Raw genomic sequence first — 19,737 nt, 5'->3', positions numbered from 1 at the left:
GTGTGTAACTGTGTGGTCAGATAAATCAAGAAGCAACATGTCTTCATTTGATTTTTTATATCTAAAAGTGAATAGAACATTACTATTAAGGCTTTTTCTTTTTTTTTAGTTAGACATGCCGCAATGTGATACTATTTAGAATATATATTAAATGTTTAATAGTATAATATAGTTATTTTATTAATAGTTTTACCATGTGATTGTAACACAAGAGGCCCTGCGATGGACTGGCAACCTGTCCAGGGTGTACCCCTGCCTCTCGCCCGATGACAGCTGGGATAGGCTCCAGCAGACCCCCGTGACCCTTAACAGGACTAAACGGGTATAGAAGATGAATGAATGAATGAATGAATGAATGAATGTAACACAAGACCACAGCACAACTCATTCTGGCAACTACCTGTCTTTATATATACACAGTACATATGATATATTTATATAAATTCGTATTAAATATAATTATATATACATTATATAACTGTCTAAATTTAAAATGATTTTTTTGCGAATGATAACTAAATAAATAAATGCCAAAAACTGCTGTACTTTTTATAAGGTCAGCAATATACACATTAAAATAATAATAATTATAAATTGTTCTTTCACTATAAAACATTATGTCTGGATTTCAAAATATATAGTAAATAGAGAAAATGTATTATATTTATTACAGGTGCCATTTTGTACATTTTAATTAGTATAATAAATATTTCACGTGTAAAAACGTTTCACTTCGGCGAAGCTCTTTAAGCGGAGATTAAGCAAATCTCGTTCGACGCTCTGTTAATTCTCGCGAGAACACGTGGCTTCAAACCTCCCCATGAGCCTTTGCGATCCCTCTTTCTAGCCGGCGCCTGAGAATGGGTACGTGTTTTCGTGCTTGAGTCGGAGGCAGAATCCTTGTCCATCTGCTGTTTTATCGAAGGGATAATCCTAAAATGGTTTGCCATATTGAAGCTAAATGTTACTTAAATAGATGTAGCTTTGTCTTTGCTGCCTGTGTTCAATTTAGTTTGTTTTATTGAAATAATTTCCAGTGGATGTTTGAGGTGCTCCAAGATGGCTGCTCTCATTGGCCATGTAGCTAGCTACTGCTGCTGAACTGTAGTTTATTTAGCAGTTTGTCAGGGTTTGAGGTATTTTTAAACAGGAGCTATTTAACGTGTCAGCTACATTTCAGTAATATTGAGCAGAATTTTGTGCTTGTATGTTAAAATTATGCACCCTGGGACCATTGGAGAGCTGGAGTTAGCATTAGCTAGCATGCTTGTCGACATCATGTCATGCCGCAGCATTGAGATACTTAACAGACGAATTGAGATCAATGTATTTGTGGAAGTCTGGTGCATTTAGTTGTATTTAACTCATGTTTTTTCTTAAATCGTAAACTAGTTACCTAATACAGGTTTTGTTTTGGCTGCATGCTCGTGTGTAAAGGCCAGAGTTTAGTGTTAAGATTGTAACTTAAAGATTAGTGGTAAGAAGCAATGTTCATTCTCTGGGTTTTAAGTATTTGTAAGTGTAGTTTACCACCATGCTAGGAAGTTTAGTTTATGGCAGGTAAACTTTGGTTCATTCAGCTTGGTAAACTGTATCACAACTGCTTGAGTGACATGATGAAACTCTTTTTGCGGAATCCGAGTAAATAATGCGGACAACCTTACCTTGGAGAACTGATCGCTCAAGCATGTAAAGTCATATTGTGTGTGTGTGTGTGATGGAGGTTTTGTGAGCCGTCCATTGATCTAATTCCTGGTTTCTTCTCCTTTTCCCATTGATGCAGGTATCTCAAGGGATAACTGGCATAAACGCCGCAAGACCGGCGGTAAACGCAAGCCCTACCACAAGAAAAGGAAGTATGAGCTCGGGCGCCCTCCTGCAAACACAAAGGTGAGCGTGGATCTGTGGTTTCAGGTTTAACGTGTTGTAGCGTGGGTGATGAAAACACGACCTTAGGTATGTCTTCTTTTGAATCGTTTTGGTTCAAAGTTTGGGGCTTACCAATGTTAGGATCGTCATAGTTACACTGACACGCTTCAATGCACGTTAATGGTGCTGTTCTGTTTTCTGTGAGCTATTACATTACTTTTGATGAGTCCAGTAATCCTCATTAAACGTGTGTATATGTGTTTTAGATCGGACCTCGCCGCATCCACACAGTGAGAGTCCGTGGTGGAAACAAGAAGTACCGAGCTCTGAGGTTAGATGTTGGAAACTTCTCATGGGGCTCTGAGTGTAAGTTTCTCTCAAGATAACACCTTTTCACCTCTTTCTGATATTACACACATCTTTCCATGACGATAACTTTGTCCAGTTCTGCTACTGAATGCAAGTGCTGATATTAGCGACTCTGAGAAAAGACTGATCCAGTGGTTAAACAAAATGAATGGAAAAGTCTGCCTTTGCTGACGATGCATGCTTTTTTTTTTTGTATTCTCAGGCTGCACACGCAAGACCAGGATCATCGACGTGGTCTACAATGCCTCCAACAACGAGCTGGTCAGAACCAAGACCCTGGTGAAGAACTGCATCGTCCTCGTCGACAGCCTTCCCTACAGGCAGTGGTATGAGGCTCACTACGCCACTCCTCTGGGACGCAAGAAGGGAGCCAAGCTGGTACGTGGTGAAATGGTTTAAATTCACTGGGGATGAATTTAGGAATGGCACTCTAACTATAATGTTGAGATGTAACAAAGTGGTGTCTTGTACACGTCTTTCCATGAAGATAACTTTGTCCAGTTCTGCTACTGAATGAAAGTGATGATAATTAAGACTCTGAGAAAGACCTATTACCTTTACCGACATCTTATGTAGCTTATTTCCCCCCCGACAGCATCTGATTAAGTGTTTCATATCATCTAATGAACCTTGTGTCCTCTCCTGCTACAGACTCCTGAGGAGGAAGAGGTCCTGAACAAGAAGAGGTCGAAGAAGACCCAGAAGAAGTACGATGATCGCAAAAAGACAGCCAAGATCAGCACTCTCCTGGAGGAGCAGTTCCAGCAGGGAAAACTCCTCGGTAAGTCAGTCTGTGGTGGTCGTTATCTTGAATCACTCTAGATATCATCTAGTGCTGCTGCTAATTGTCGTGTTTCCTGAAAGACTTGTTATTCAGGGAAACAAATTGCTTCAGGCATGAATGAAAAGTAAAGTTTTGTCACCTCTGACTTAATAAAGTTAATCTCAGATGAGTCTAGTGTATATAGAAAAGCTTTTGTATCTGCATGAGGTCACTTTCTGCAGGCTACATGAGGCAAGGCCATCAGATTCTGGTCTAATGTTCTGCGAAAGAACAGGAATACCTTGAACTGGCTGACGTCTGTTTGTTGCTATATAATTTCTGTAGCATCAACAATATACACATCTCCAGGGAACTTGACTGACCCCGTTTCTGTCTTCTTCCTTCAGCTTGCATCGCCTCCAAACCCGGCCAGTGCGGCAGGGCAGACGGCTACATCCTGGAGGGCAAAGAGCTCGAGTTCTACCTGAGGAAGATCAAGGCCAAGAAAGGCAAATAGATGTACAGCTGTTTGATACGTCAATAAAATCCGAACGTCCCACACCTGTCTGCTGCTGTTTTTGTTTAGTAACATTAATCAGTGTTGTTGGAAGTTTACGCTAGTTTGCCATTTCATTAGGTACACTACTGGGGGGAAAAAAAAACATCCATTCTAATATAAAAGTCCTGCACTAAATCTAATGTTCATGAAGGTTATGGTGTTCAACAACTGAGAGCTGTTGATTCAGCTGTTTTTAGTTGAGGCTGTGGTTTGTAGTACATAAGAATGGGTTTTTATTTCAATGGTGTACCTAATGTTTTGGCAAGTGACTTCTGCATTCGATCGTATAAGGGCAAATTGCAGTTTTTACAAGCAAAGAAATGTATGCATACCTATTAAAAATATGTCATGCTTTTCTGGTTGATGGTTCATAAAGACGCAAGTCAGCAATTTCGGATTTTGCTCGAACTTGAGTTGCTTTCCGAAGGCCCCCGATGAAGTACTCGCATCTATGGAAGAACATTGACAAAGTACAGAAATAACAGCACGGTGTAGAAATAATCATTTGCTGTTAATGAATGTAACATGCTGCATTCAGCTTCAAGTTAGAGGGAAATGATGGTCATTTTGTGCGCTGAGATACCACTAGCAATAACAAAGTACAGAAAAGTATGAGTTCAGTTCAGTTCGTGTCATTCTCTGCTCATTCGGATTTGAATGAAAGTTGGTTTGTTAGCGCCATCTGCTGGCAGACATGCAGCATTTCAGGTTCAGATTCAGAAAACTTTATATGTCCCTGGGGGGCAATTTAAGGCACAAGTGAGCAGCTTAACGTGCAAGTACAGACATTTTAAGGTCCAAAAAAACAGAACAAGATACAAAGTACATACACGTTACCATGCCATAAATGTTACGACTACCCAAAATATCCATGGAGAATGTAAACAGACTGTATAAGTAAAGTGACTGAAGTGCAAATGTAAACAGTAGTTACAGGGAATATGTATTTACAAGTTATAGCCGAGGTAGAATGAATAAGCGCGGTTGTCTGCAGCCTCTTTAAATTTAGATTTAGACTTTATTCATCCACATGGGAAAGACAAGTAAAAACAAGTAAAAAGAAAAATAGGTGAAGATAGTTAATTAAAAAAATATAAGTAAAAGATCTATTAAAATAGCATAAGCATATGAACAAATGTGCAATAAAAATAGAAGTTAATATATATTATACATAGGATTAATAAGGTAATTAATAATTCATGTGAATTAACTTAAATAACATGGAGTTATCTGTTGCAGAAAGGTGAGTTGTTGTACAGCTGGATAGAGTTTGGTATGAATGACGGAGTGTCAGGGTTCTCAGTCATCTACAACCCCTGGCAGAAATTATGGAATCACCAGTCCTGGAGGATGTTCATTCAGTTGCTTTTGTAGAAAAAAAGCAGATCGCAGACATGACACAAAACTAAAGTCATTTTAAACTTGTTGGCTTTAAGAAACACTAAAAGAAATCAAGAAAAAAAAAATGTGGTAGTAACAGTTACTTTTTTAGACCAAGCAGAGGGAAAAAATTATGGAATCACTCTGTAAATTTTCTTTCCCAAAACTAACACCTGCATCGGATTAGATCTGCTCGTTCGCCTGCAGTTAAAAAAGAGTGATCACACCTTGGAGAGCTGTTGCAACAAGTGGATTGACATGAATCATGGCTCCAACACGAGAGATGTCAATTGAAACAAAGGAGAGGATTATCAAACTCCTTAAAGAGGGTAAATCATCACGCGATGTTTCAAAAAATGTTGGTTGTTCACAGTCAGCTGTGTCTAAAATCTGGACCAAGTACAAACAACATGGGAAGGTTGTTAAAGGTTGTTCTCAAAAAACTCTACAAGTCCAGTTGCCTTTTTTTTTTTTTTTTAACCTTTTTTGGATATGTGGGAGCAGAACTGAATCAGTCTGTTGGAGAATGAGCTCCGCTGTCCCTCTAAAGTCTGCTGTAGTGGATGTGATGGATTGTCCATGGATGGAGAGCAGTTTGTCCAGTGTCCTCCTGTTCTTCACTGAGACAAATGTCTCCCAACTGTCTGCCGCTAAATGTCCAGCTTTTCAGATCCGTTTGTCGATTCTACTTATGTCCCTCCCCCAACAAACCACAGCAAAGTACAGGGTACTCGCAACAACAGACTGATAGAAAATCTCCAGCAACTTGCTGTATACGTTAAAAGACTTGAGCTTCCTCAGGAAGTAGAGTCTACTCAGTCCCTTCTTGTACACAGCATCACTGTTGTCCCTCCAGTCCAGTCTGTTGTTCACATGGACTCCCAGGTACTTATAACAGTCCACGACTAGCATCCACCTTCCACAGTGACTGATGTAGACAAGTGGCTTGTAGCCTCCCCTAACACCACCACCATCACCATCACTTTGGCTCAGGTGAGCGGACAACTGAGGAGGCTTCATCCAAGAAAAGCAGCTGATCCTGTTTTGACGTTTTGAGTGTCACTCTGTCCACAGGAATGGTTGGTTCAAAAAATTAACTGCAGAGAAGGATACTAACTTTTAATCTGAACTCTGTCTTAACAGTAACATCTTAATCAGAGTACCGACCTCTAGGTACGTAATTAGAACTGAACAGATGTCATTTTGCATGTTTGCTGTTATTTTGTGATTCATTGAGAAGGTCTCCATCATTTTCTGTCTTTTAGCTTTTCTTTATTTTCGCCCTGTCTGTTTTTCCTGCATATTTGAGCTGACTTTATGTGAATTTTGTGGTAACTTTGGTTTCATTTTGAGTTATTTATTTCTGTTGTTTTGCATCCTCATGTCCCTGTGATCCTTTTGGAGCTGTTTTGAGACTATTTGCTGTCATGTTGTGCTTCTCTGCACCATTTGCTACCCCTTTGCTGGTGTCTTGTCTTTCTTTTTGGTTAATCTTAGCATCTTCATGATCGTGTTGTGTTTCTTAGTGTTCATTTTGAGTGTCACTAGGGTAGTTTTGTGGTACCTGTACAGTACAGGCTGTACGTCATCGTTTTACTTGGCTGAGCTCTGTAACTTTCCAGCTAGAACTATTTACAGTCACTAGACTGTCAACATTTTGAGTGAGTCTGCATTCCTTCAACGTCAAGCAAATGCATTCTAATACAGCAGTCCTGTACAAAATCTTAGCTCAATGAAGGTTATGCTACTCTGTATTTATTTAATATACCTGAGAATTGTTGATTCAGCTGTGTTTTCATTTTGGCTGTGGTTTAGTAGTAATATCATATTGTGTTGTGTTTTACCTTTGTGTTTAAATCAGTCCAGTTTAACAGCAAAACAAAATACATCCTCCGAAATGATAACACTGTTGAATCACCACTTATCTGATAAAATAAGATCCATCATCATGAACTATCAGCTGTAAACAGTAGAGGTGAATCTTCGTTAAGTAACAAACTGGGGGAAAAGTCACAGAGCGGACGCCCTGACGTCACACGTGACCAAAACCGGGCTCTGTGATTGGCTGAGAAATGCACCTATTTAGATCTGGGGCAGAGGTGACGACAAGTCTGTTCTGTGTTTATACCGAGGCTGCACAGTGTCATGACAATGCTGCTCAACAAGGTAAATATCTCGACATTAGCCTCCATTTAACCGCTTAAATATATCGTTTTAACTAATTAAAAACTGTTCTTAGCGGCTCATTGTCTCTTATTTTTTCTGTCAACAAACCGTTGCTAGCTACGTAACAGGCTAACGCTAGCTAGCTTAAACCTGCAACGGTTATTATGACACATTGGTTTCTCTTGTTTGTTTTGTTTTCTTTATTTTAATAACGTTTAGCTTAACGTTGTCAACATTCACTTACGTCCTACCTAAAGAGCTAAACATCCAAATATGTTCTCTGTAAATATGTAATCCAGCTAACTGCCTGAATATCTTAAGCTAACCCCAAGGTCTCTGTAAAGGGCCGGTCAAAATCGCCCCTTTTCCACTTTTCTGCCTTTCCTAAAACGGCAAACAATGTTTTTTAAAAGGCTTTACACTCTTCCTCTTAGTCCAGTCCACATTTAATAACACTACGAGTAGTGTTGTTTGATCTGGACCATATCTAGTGTGGTTTATAGAGGAAAAAAGGGTGTGCAATTACCTTTTTTGTGTCATTTCACAAAGGCTTCATGAATCTGAACATATTTTAAACTGTCTGTAACTGCTCCTTGTTCATTTAGTTTAAATTACAATGTCTAAAAGTCTAATATAATGATTTTTAATCTAGACTTGGTAAAAGCATGAAAGTGTACCCAGTAAAAAGGCCATTTTGTTTCATTTCTACACCATTGCTAGTTATATTACACAGTTTTAATAGATTATGCAAAGGTTTTGCTGAAAATATTTGAGTGTTTGTTTGTTTATTTTCAGAGAAACAGACAAATTGCACTCAACTTTAGTAGTGAAACATTAGAGAAACCAGTTGAAGCTAACTAGTGATTTGTTAACTTATTACTTGCTAAATAAGAAAGCTAAATAGCATTGATTTATACTCACAGGTGCTCAGAACCAGCGTGCGGTCTGGTATCCGTCTGCAGAGCTCCCATGCGGCTGCAGCCAGCGCCACAGCATCTTCCAGCGGCCATGCATCATCCCAAGGCTTCTCGTTCGGTGAGTAGGACGTGAGACGTGGTATAAAATGGATTGTGTTTTTTGAAGTTCTTCTTAACACGTCTTCCTGCTGCTTTCGACGCACAGAGCTGACGGAGCAGCAGAAGGAGTTCCAGCAGCTGGCCAGGAGGTTTGCACGGGAAGAGATCGTCCCTGCTGCTCCCGCTTACGACCGGAGTGGTGAAGTGAGTACAGCTGAGATGACCCCTGCGCTTGTGTATGTCGGATTAAATGTGGCTTGAATTGATTGATATCAAAGCTGCAAACGTCGCTGCATATTTTCCATCCGAGACTCTTGATGTTCCCATTTTACTGAAGGTTGCTTTAGCTGCGTTAAACAGAAAGAACCAGATGTAATCATTGAATCTGGCACGCTAATTGGGTGGTAGCGGACATTGCTCCAGAGTTTGCAGCTTTATTGATGTCAGTAAAGTGAATTAATTGCTTTGTATAGTCATTATCCTCAGCTGTAAAAAGGAAAAGACTGACGTTTTTTATCAGTGTCAACTCATTTCTGTCAGCAATGAGTTGTGCTACTTGACCTCTTTTCTATTTCAAATATTTGCACAACTACACACACACACACACACACACCTACCTCTCCCTCTCTTATTTCTGAGCTGTTCTAACGTGACTTTTTCCCCTCAATGATCTGTTAAGTTCTAATAACTCTAAATATATTCTGCCTATATTTCCCTTTTACAGTATCCATTCCCCCTCATTAAGAAAGCATGGGAGCTGGGTCTGGTGAATGGTCACATCCCACAGGAGTATGGTACGTTGTTGTGTTGATTGTTCACTTCTGTGCCATTACAAGGGAAGGATGCCACCTACTGCAGCAGTAACGCCAGGGAGACTTTTGTTAGGATGGTTTACAAAAACATCTCTAACTTTAAAAAGAACAGTGGTGGCTGCTTTTCAATGCATTCAAACTCATATTCAAATGAGGTTCCTTAGGACATCCTGTTGAATGTTTACACACACAAATATTAGGATTATGTCCAACAATTTATCATTATTGAGCTATTTTATGGATCCTGTAATGCAGTATGTCAGATTTGCTGTGTGAAATAGTAGATGCATAGATTGATACTATATTTATCCTGAAGGGAAGTACTGCTGTAGGTTAAATGTGTTATTCTGTCAGTGGATATGTTTAAGGTCGGATAAGTTGGTGGGTTTCTGTTTAACAAACAAAAATAGTTTCTACCTTGAAGCCGCCAGACTCCTGAACAGTTCATATAACTCTTCATCCCTCCCCCATCACTCCCACTGACTGTATCTGCAGCACAAGGCACAGAACACTTTCCAAAAAAAAAACTCTGAAACTCTGTTGTGTGTGTTTCTTTGGCATTTAGGTGGAATGGGTTTGTCAATCTTTGACAGTTGCCTCATCACTGAAGAGTTGGCTTATGGCTGCACTGGAGTGCAGACTGCCATGGAAGCAAACTCCTTAGGAGTAAGTTTGTGGATTTCACTTCATCTCATACCTGTGCTCTGCAAACTGTCTTAATGATTTCAACCTTCATAACGCATATTAATGATGAATGAACACATACATTTATCTGCTTCTCTCACACAGCAAATGCCCGTTATTCTGGCTGGCAGTGACGCACAGAAGAGGAAATACCTGGGGAGGATGACTGAGGAGCCTCTTATGTGTGTAAGTATTTAGTCTCAGAAGATTATTTATTTCGTTTACTTTGGTTTTAGATATATTTTCCCATTTATTAAATCACACTATTGTTAACAAATTAAATGCCCAGTTAAATTTGACCCGTTCGTGTTGGAGTTGTGCAGCAGCCCTGATTAGAAATTAGAAAAGGTTGTGGAAAACCTTTTTTAATTTAATAAACCTATAAGGGACATTTTGCATAGAGAAAACTTTTTAAAAGTATTTTTTTCACCATGGCATTGTTGCTTCCACTTGAGTAACACACTTGTTGCTATTCCCTCTTTTTAACACAATTGGCATCTCAAGCTGAAGTCACTTTAAAATTTGAAAAGAAGGGAAAAGTGTGTCAGTGTCCTAGTTTTGTTGGTATTTGGTCTATTTTTAGTGAGCCAGCTCTGCTTCTTAAATTTCATTATCCACTGATCAGGGTGAAGCTCAGATCAGTATTGATTTCCCTTTAACTAAGTAGCTCATAGCTCAGAGCTTTCATCTTGCTTCAGATCAGACCGTGTTAAGCCGCCTGGTTTTGTTTTTGGCAGGCGTACTGCGTCACGGAGCCCGGCGCAGGCTCTGACGTGGCCGCCATCAAGACCCGGGCTGAGAAGAAGGGAGACGAGTATGTTGTTAATGGGCAGAAGATGTGGATCACCAACGGAGGGAAAGCCAACTGGTATGTACTCACTGCTGAAGCTGTTGTCTCACATTCATGAAGGTGTTTGGAGGCTGAATTCATGATGATGAACTTTTAAATGTGTTGTTTTCTACTTAAACATTTCTTAGTTGTTTAAACAAATATACGTCTTTAATATTTCTAGGTACTTCCTCCTCGCCCGCACCAACCCAGATCCCCAGTGTTCAGCTGGTAAAGCTTTTACTGGCTTCATTGTGGAAGCAGACACTCCAGGAATTCAAATTGGCAGAAAGGTAAGATGAGATCACATCTTCAGGTTAGTGTTACGAGTGTATTTACTGAGGTTACAATGGAGAAATATTTCTGCAGAATTAATGGCTACTGATTTATATTTGCATGAAAGGTTGTAAAAGACGGTAGTAAAATATCCTCAGGATCTGTTTAAATCAAGAAGTTGGGACATGTTTGCTGAGAAAAAAGCCCCAAAAGAAATAACTTTTGATATGTAACAAGAGAAACAAAAAAACAAAATGTTCCGTGTTCGCTTTGCAAAAATGTCCAGGTAGACTTGATAAACCTGCAGAGAACAAACCTCTGATTGTTCCCAGGTAATACAAGATGCACGTCAGTCACATTTAAATGGTTCTTTTGTATTGTTTTTAGAAAGTTTAACAAGTTTAGTGTACATTTAAATAAGTTTCTTAGGTCAGTAACCTCGCTCTGTTATAAAATAATCACCACAAAAATCTCCATATTACGCAAGAAAGGGATGAGCTAACGATACAGAAAAGTCAGTGTTGTCATCTGTGTGACAGTGAAGTTAAAGAGTTAACGTATATGGTTGTTTTTGTAATTGAGTTGTAAAAATGCCATTTCCAGTTTTACTGAAATTCACAGAAATTAGTATTTCTCATCAAAGTCAAAGCACAGTCCATCTTCTATCCAACCAGGAGGTGACATGTCCTTGTGTTTCTTTTGTCCCTGCAGGAGATGAACATGGGTCAGAGGTGCTCTGACACCAGAGGCATCACCTTTGAGGACGTCAGGATACCGAAGGAGAACGTCCTGATCGGAGAGGGATCAGGATTCAAGATCGCCATGGGTGCCTTCGACAACACCAGGCCACCAGTAAGTCTCCCAGCTGGGACTGGACGTCTTTGAGACCTGCATCTACCGTGTATTGTTGAGGTCAAGACGCAGACGTGCAGTTTTATATGCAAATGTGTATGAGTCTGTAAAATCCTCCACGTCACTCAAAAAGATGCTCCATTATTTAAAAAAACAAACAAAAAAAAACAACCTCTTAATGTAAATGCGACAAAAACAAGAAAAGATCAGAAGAAAAAAACATCTGCGTCAGTATGAAGAGAATCAGTTTAATCAGTTTCTTGAGGCTCTTGTAATGTGATTTTTGCTGCTGCAGTGGAAATAAATTCATAATGACTGACGCCATCACTGCAGAAACAAAGCAGAGATAGGATATGTCAGACAACCAAGAATTATAGCTGTGACGGATGATGGAGTGAGTCTGTGACTGACAGAAATGAGTTATTGCTTTTTACCACAACAGGACTTTGATGATTACTCTCCTCTCCTTGGATCATATCTCAGAAACTTTCCAAATGGGAAAAAGAGTTTTTATCTACCTCCCAAAATCTTCACATTTTCTTTCTAACTTTTGATTCAACGCAATTTAAAGTAATTTGTGCTGAAAGAATCTGTAAAAGGCAACAGCATCTTCCCCTCCTGAACACAAATAACGCTCTGTATATCATGTCGCACATCTCCAAATTAAAAGACATTTCATCTAGGCCTTCTTCACTGTCGATTTCTAAGATATTCATAATGTAATGCAGGTGGCAGCAGGAGCAACAGGCCTGGCACAGAGAGCCCTCGATGAAGCCACCAATTACGCGCTGGAGAGAAAGACCTTTGGCAGACTTATCGCTGAGGTTTGTTTGCTCATCACTTTAAACATCATGTTCTGTCCCAGGCTTTTGTAGTATTTCTAAAAAGTGTGAACAACTACTGACTGACTTCACCTCCATCTCGTTTCACAGCATCAGGCCGTGTCCTTCCTCCTGGCTGAGATGGCGATGAAGGTGGAGCTGGCCCGGATGGCGTACCAGCGGTCTGCCTGGGAAGTGGATCAGGGCCGCAGAAACACTTACTTCGCCTCCATCGCCAAGGCCTACGCCGGAGACATCGCCAATCAGGTGGCGAGCGACGCCGTTCAGGTATTTGGCGGCAACGGCTTCAACAGCGAGTACCCGGTAGAGAAGCTGATGAGAGACGCAAAGATCTACCAGGTGAGTGATTATGTTCTGCTCCCGATCCGCCGTCGGTTGCCTCTGTTCTCAAACTTACTTTAATTTGTCTGATTTCTTTTGCAGATCTACGAGGGCACGGCTCAAATCCAAAGAATCATCATCGGCCGGGAACACCTGGGAAGGTTCAAGAAATGAAACCCTACGTCCTGACTTGTCCACATTCAGATGTACCTGTTGTAGTTTTTCTATATGTAACACGCGTTCCTATGAAATAGATCTGGCCACTTAAACTCAGGATACAGTTTTTGTTTTTGCCTTTAATATTTCATCCTGCCTTTCTTTTTGGTGACTCATCCAACTGTCAGCTCACAGGACACGGCCCTCCAGGATCCCATAAATCATTCTGAATGTACACCTCATCAACTCATTAAGTTACACAATCATGTCCTGTTTGCTTTACATCAGAAAGTAAATGCTGAGGCACAAACACGCTGCATCTGATTAAACATGGGAGGAAAAAATAGCATTAATCTGACGCTTCTTGCCAGTTTAACAGTAACATTTTAACACTTAAGCAGATAAATTTGGACATGTGTGACTCAGTAAGTTGACAAAGGCATTAAAAGTGTTTTTTAATTTATATGTACGAGACTAGACTGTTGAGTTCTGGGGAGCACGAGCAAGTTTCCGCCTTACACTTCTTATCATGGTAATGGTTTTGGTCACAGTTCTGATTTGCAGTAAAAATCAAAGATGGTCATTTGATCTCTTCATGCCTTACTCTGCCTTCGATATCAAAAGTCCGCCCGACCTTCTGCGCCTGTTCAAAAAGATCAAACTGTTAATAAATAAAATGTACAAATGCTTTTCTCACCAGAATGTGTGGAGCCATATTAATATAAGACTGCATGCTGTCTGAAAGCAGATTTTTATTAGTTGCTGTCAGTTCTACATTTTCAAAAAACAAACAATATCCAGCTTTACAGTGAAGTTGTGTAGATATAAGAGGTACTGTATGGATGTAATATGTAGGCTGCTGTTCGGTTGTCACACTCTGACAACCGTTAACGTAAGGAACTCTTCTGAGACTGTATGCCATCGATTCATTCAGTGTAAACAACATGAGGTTTTTTTTGTGTGTGTATTAATTGAAATAAAATATGATTCTCTATGCTCTTTCTAATGTAGTCCAATGCAGCCGTAAAAACAAAAAGGAGTAGAAAATTAATTGATTTTCTATTAGACATTCAGTCTTTCTATCTTATCGTCTCAGACGTTTGACTCCACTGAAGATCTAATACTGTGTTTAAGTGATAAATTACTTTTCATGAGTTTTAAGAATGTCTCAGTTGAGATTACTAAATAAATGTGGCATTATTGCGATTACATATGCTTTAATAAAGGCTGTTAAATTTAAATAAGTTTTAATCAGAATAGATGTACAAGTATCTAAAATAAGAGTACTTGGTGGACAAAAATGACTGTGATTGTCGTATTAATATATTGTTAGATTCTTATTAATGTACACACAGTATTTTACAGTTGTTTGAGGTCTTTTCCATTATTTTAATTACATATTAAGCTGCTCATTATGTTATATATCAGTCTCAGTCAACTGGTTTGTAAAAGTTAAATAAAAATAGTGAGAATCTGTGCATCCCAGATAACTCAAGTCAAGTCTGATCTTCACAATGTAGTCCAATTAACTGTCTCTAAATTAAGAAAATTTAATTTCTTTAGAAATAATTACAAGGAAATGTAGCCAATCTTCATGCTTTATAGGCACTTTTGTTTAAAACTGCAACATTTATTTTTTAATTTAATCTAAATCTCATTTCTTAAAATAAATAAATAAAACACAATACACGTATAAAATAAAAATATTTCAAATTTATATTTTAGTACTTGTGCACTTCCTCACTTCCTCCATTAGTCTGCAGTTCTTCCTCCGAAGCTGAAGGTGGCAGCACACATCTAAAAACCGACATCCGGAAAATAGGTAGTAGAAGAAGAAAAAGAGGAAGCGAAGAAGAAGAAGCCTGAACATGCAAAATATGCCAGAATGGTAACCAGCACTCTGTTTTAATGTAGGAGTCAATGTATTTTCAGATAACATTGTTACTGAAGCGGTTGTAAATATCCACTTGTTTCTATTTTATCCGTATTTAGCCTCAGTCTGGCCGTTAGCAGCTAGCAAAGAGGCTAAAACCTAGCTAGCATCGGCGTTAGCATGTAGCTCGTTGACAGCACAACCTGTCAACAAGCTGCTGATCCTTCGTACATTCATCATTTGGCTTCATAACGCCAGCTAACTCAGTGGCATTTAATAAAGTGAAAGGTTGGAAGTTCTAGTATTTAAGGTTCTGGCCTGTTTGACCTGCTGTGATTAATGTGTGTTTAATGTCAGGGTACCCAAATGAAAGATGTCATAATTAAGCCTGAGGCTCCCAGCACACTGTTACTGGACAAACATGCGGACTACATCGCTGCCTACGGCTCCAAGAAGGATGACTATGTGAGTAGAAGCTGCCTCATGGAGGTTATGTGTTTATTACGGACACCTCTGATCAATACCTTACTTTTCTATTGCTTCTAGCTGTGTTCTTGTTTGCTCTTGTTTTAAATCTTATGAGAGATTCAGTGTGACAGACGGTACCTTTTCTCGACTCTCGACAGCTGTAATAAAGAATTTATAGATCCCAGTTTTTCTAATGGTCTGGTGTGTGTTGGTCCAGGAGTACACTTTGTCAGAGTACCTGAGGATGAGTGGTATCTACTGGGGGCTGACCGTGATGGACCTGATGGGTCATCTGCCCAGGATGAACCAGCAGGAGATCATAGACTTCATTAAATCCTGTCAGCACGAGTGCGGCGGCATCAGCGCCAGCATCGGCCACGACCCCCACCTCCTCTACACCCTCAGCGCTGTCCAGGTGACGCCAGTCAGATTATTCTAGCTTTATCAGCGTCAAAATGTCTATAATTTGTAAATTAGTCTTCTTTGGTTTTTATCTCACTATATTTACGAACGTTTCTTCCTCAGATCTTGAGCTTGTACGACAGCGTGGACGCAATCGATGTGGACAAAGTGGTGGAATACGTCAAAGGGCTGCAGCAGGAAGACGGCTCTTTTGCAGGGGACAAATGGGGTGAGCAAGCTGTGCTGTGATTCACGTCATCTCATGAAACATATGCTTCTTAGATGCAGAAAGAAATAAATGAAAAGTACACAGCAAAAATTAGCAGCCCACCATTTTCATGTCTTATAGCTTTCAAATATCTAAGCAGTTACAACTGGATTCACTGTTGTCACATTTACTTTATAAAATAGATATATTTTTATGTATTTCTTTAATTATTTGCTTGTAAATGTTTATAACACCTTTGGGTCATATTGTGTAGAGGTTAGAGTAAATAATTACATTTCAAATAGGGCCTTTTAGCAACAAGAAAGTAAATAAAGTATAAGAGATGTCCTTTTGTAAACAATACCGGTTGTTATAAATAAAATCCCAGGACTGTTTGTGGTGTTATAATAATTATAGTTCTTTGTCTTTGCAGGAGAAATAGATACACGGTTTTCTTTCTGTGCTGTCGCTACGCTTTCATTACTGGTTTGTATATCATTTTTTTCTTTTTCTTTTTTTACAGTTTTACAAGTTCCACAACTGCATAAAATTCAGTTGTTTTATTTTGTATAAGAAGCTAAAAGTAAAGCAGCCTAAAACAGCAGTTGTGCAGTAAATCCTTCTTAAAGGTTATAATGTTCAGTTTTCCTTGAAAGAGTTTTAGAGAGCTCTTCATTCAACTATGTTTATATCAAGGTACATAACCAACACAATACAGTTTAGCTGCAAACTGAATCAGCACTTGAACTGTGAGTTTTAGCAGTTTGTACCAAATTGTCGTCTTTTCTTTTCTAGGGCAAGATGGATGCAATAAATGTTGACAAAGCTGTAGAGTTCGTCTTGTCCTGTATGAACTTCGACGGAGGTTTCGGCTGCAGACCTGGTTCAGAGTCTCATGCTGGTCAGGTGAGTGACTCTTTGTACAGAAAAACAGCAGTGTTACTTTGAGTTCAAATTAATAACTAAAGTGACATGAAAGAAACTATTTCTGAAATAGACTGTCCCTCATGATGTGAATCTGACTCATCACTGAGAGGCTGACAGGAGCAGGAACAGAATGAAATGTTCTCACCCTGGATGGTGACAGATCTTTCCATTTCCACCCCCGTTGAGGAGTGTCATGTATTAAAATCCTTCTCTCATAAAACATCTCGTGGTTTCTTTCCCTCCTCTCCATCAGATTTACTGCTGCACCGGCTTCCTGTCGCTCACCGGACAGCTGCACCAGCTGAACGCTGACCTGCTGGGCTGGTGGCTCTGCGAGAGACAGCTGCCGTCCGGCGGCCTCAATGGACGACCTGAGAAGGTTTGTGCTCTCCACATGTTACTGTTGGACATTTTTGTGCTTTAATGTTTAACATTATTTGCAGTTTGGGGAATTAGATTTGAATTCTTCTCAATGTAAGAGATAGAAATTCAGCAAAAGTAACAGACCTCACAATTGATCGCATGTTTTTGGTCTCATTCAGCTTCCAGATGTTTGTTACTCGTGGTGGGTTTTGGCATCACTGAAGATCATCGGCAGGATCCAGTGGATCGACAAAGCCAAGCTGCGGACGTTTATTCTGGCCTGTCAGGACGAGGAGACGGGAGGTTTTGCTGATAGACCAGGAGACATGGTGAGTGGTTGAACACAACTGAAGAAGCAGCGTGTTGGACATGTCTTTCCCCAAATCCCTTTTTGCCCCAGCACAGCTATTACTACATGACAATGCCCCTTTTTGTTTTTACTGACACTTATTAACACTAATTGTCTTTTGCAGGTGGATCCTTTCCACACTCTATTCGGAGTTGCAGGTCTCTCCCTACTCGGTGACGAACAGATCAAACCGGTGAATCCAGTATTGTGCATGCCTGAGGACGTCCTGCAGAAGATCGGCGTGCAGCCCGACCTCCTCAGCTAGCCCTCTGACGCATCGCACACTCCACCACACACATAGGCACACGTACAAACACTGCTGTCCCGCTGAACGCCCTCAGCTTCAAGTCAGCTACCACTAATGGATGTTGGAAGCAGAGAGAGGACCACAACGCATCGTGGTGGAGGACAAAATGGACATGATTCCCTCTGATCCCTTCTGTTTCATCAGCCATCGTTGCAAAAGTCGAAAAATCTAAATATGACATTCCTTAGCTTAATGAGTTTGACGGAAAACTTGTAGCTGTTAGCACAAAGTAGACACGTTTCCTGCTCTCTTCACCTTTCAGCTTGTCCGCAAACCAAGAAAGTCAGCACTATAAATTGAAGCCTCCGTTCTGTTGTGCTTTATTATTGTGATTATACCTGAATTACTGCGGAGAAGACATGGAAAAGTTGGATTCAGTTAATCTTGGCACCTAAAACCTGTGACAGTTCGACAGGTATTGAGTTTAGAGGCACTACATCTGTGTTTTCTCGTTTCCCCTGTCTTTTCATGCTGCTACTATTTCATTTAAAAGAGCTTCTGTTGTTGTAAAGAAGAAAAAAAACTTGTGAAGAGCAATCACAACATCTTTGAAAGTGTGTGCAGCTGGAAATGCAACACAGGACTTGTCGCAAAGGCAGTTTTAGACTCTTATTTTGGCGGGCTTTGGAGGAAGTGGAACAGTTCTCTTTGTGGCCAGAAACAGCTAGAGGTTGATCGGCGTATTAAGCGTCTTATCCACAGTCCCAGCTACACTATTTATTTAAACCCGGGTTACTCAGCTCAGATGTGCACAGCTGCGTTTGACCTGCCTCTGTGGAACGGCTTTTAGAAAACTACACTTTTACCTGATTTGTTAAACCCGCACTCTCGTTGTCTTACTGAATGAAAACATTTTATCTGGTGTCGGTTAACTGTTCAGTGTCTATTGTTACAGAAAAAGTGAATAAATCATGTGTTGAAAGAATTTGAAGTGCTACTAACATGCAATTAATTGTCTCTGATATGCAAAATTAACACAAAGTTACATATGGTAAAGCCTATACTGTGATAGTAAGGTTTAAATGACACATCTCAATAAAAGTCTACTACTTCTTGAATACTAAAAAACAAAGATTCTTTTATTTTACACTTCCGGTTTTTCACCTGAGGTGTTTTGTTTGTGATCTTAATGTGCCCCAGAAAGTTAAGTTTCAGCTAAAACACTGTTTTACCTGTTTCCAACATCAAAACAAGTGATCGCATTGAACAAAGAAGGTAACTCGACCGTATTTAAGATCTGCTATACATCAAGTGAGAGGAGGGCTGTGTCTAGATTTTAAATTTTGTCTTATACACTCACTTGTCAGTTCATTAGGTACACCAGTGAAAACAAAGGCATTCTAATAAATTACTAAATTCTCCTTCATGATTGTTATAATGTTCAGTTTATACACAGCGTCAGAAAGGTATAATAATAATGCTTATTAATAATCCCATTTATTTTAAATGCAAATAGAGATTAAGAAAGCAAAACCACAAAAGTGGGCACAGTTGATAAAAACAAGATAGAGGTAATAATAATAATAATAATAATAATAATTAATAATAATACACATGTGAAAAACTAAAATCTCAATAAAAGTAAAGCCACATTATTGCATATTTCAGTAAATCATAGCTACACATTTTCTTAACACTTTTACAAAATGTAATTATTAAAAATATATCACATTATGAATAAATATATCATACATATCCTTATACAGTTATACAGTATATCTGGCGCCATCACTACCGCTACGCTGGTGTGTTGCCATGGCAGCGCATCCTTTGGCACCACTTCCGGTCACATGATCTGTCAGTCCCGTGAGGACAGGCCTGTTTATAAAGAGGAGAAAATGTTGAGAAGGGCAGAGTCACTTCAGGTTAATCATCTTCCTCAAACCAAAGCCGTGGACGAGAGTTTAAATACTGTTTTATTTCAATCAACAACACGGACAGGAGAA

The 19,737-nt window shown here is 39.5% G+C and overlaps 3 protein-coding genes across 3 annotated transcripts; all 3 read left to right on the top strand.

The window, feature by feature from the left end:
• The first annotated feature begins 827 nt into the window (after nucleotides 1-827).
• On the top strand, nucleotides 828-3,560 carry rps8a (ribosomal protein S8a). Its single transcript, XM_084546809.1, has 6 exons — nucleotides 828-864; nucleotides 1,784-1,890; nucleotides 2,136-2,235; nucleotides 2,441-2,616; nucleotides 2,890-3,019; nucleotides 3,409-3,560. The coding sequence occupies exons 1-6, from the start codon at nucleotides 861-863 to the stop codon at nucleotides 3,516-3,518; spliced, it is 627 nt and encodes a 208-aa protein (XP_084402935.1). The 5' UTR covers nucleotides 828-860; the 3' UTR covers nucleotides 3,519-3,560.
• Nucleotides 3,561-7,021: 3,461 nt separating this feature from the next.
• acadm (acyl-CoA dehydrogenase medium chain) lies at nucleotides 7,022-14,095 on the top strand. Its single transcript, XM_084546832.1, has 12 exons — nucleotides 7,022-7,106; nucleotides 8,030-8,141; nucleotides 8,229-8,326; nucleotides 8,847-8,916; nucleotides 9,500-9,600; nucleotides 9,724-9,804; nucleotides 10,356-10,486; nucleotides 10,632-10,740; nucleotides 11,435-11,575; nucleotides 12,304-12,399; nucleotides 12,508-12,756; nucleotides 12,841-14,095. Exons 1-12 carry the CDS (start codon nucleotides 7,086-7,088, stop codon nucleotides 12,910-12,912), a joined length of 1,281 nt encoding a protein of 426 aa, XP_084402958.1. The 5' UTR covers nucleotides 7,022-7,085; the 3' UTR covers nucleotides 12,913-14,095.
• A 647-nt stretch (nucleotides 14,096-14,742) lies between these two features.
• rabggtb (Rab geranylgeranyltransferase subunit beta) lies at nucleotides 14,743-18,853 on the top strand. The gene is made up of 9 exons (XM_084545688.1): nucleotides 14,743-14,782; nucleotides 15,125-15,232; nucleotides 15,453-15,650; nucleotides 15,761-15,866; nucleotides 16,279-16,331; nucleotides 16,641-16,751; nucleotides 17,026-17,151; nucleotides 17,315-17,464; nucleotides 17,609-18,853. The coding sequence occupies exons 1-9, from the start codon at nucleotides 14,780-14,782 to the stop codon at nucleotides 17,747-17,749; spliced, it is 996 nt and encodes a 331-aa protein (XP_084401814.1). The 5' UTR covers nucleotides 14,743-14,779; the 3' UTR covers nucleotides 17,750-18,853.
• Nucleotides 18,854-19,737: the final 884 nt, after the last annotated feature.

Source organism: Chelon labrosus, assembly GCF_963514085.1.
Source record: "Chelon labrosus genome assembly, chromosome: 6".
In the NCBI taxonomy this organism is placed as follows: domain Eukaryota; kingdom Metazoa; phylum Chordata; class Actinopteri; order Mugiliformes; family Mugilidae; genus Chelon; species Chelon labrosus.
Note: the sequence above shows the minus strand (reverse complement) of the source record. Positions and strands in the feature narration are given on the sequence as shown.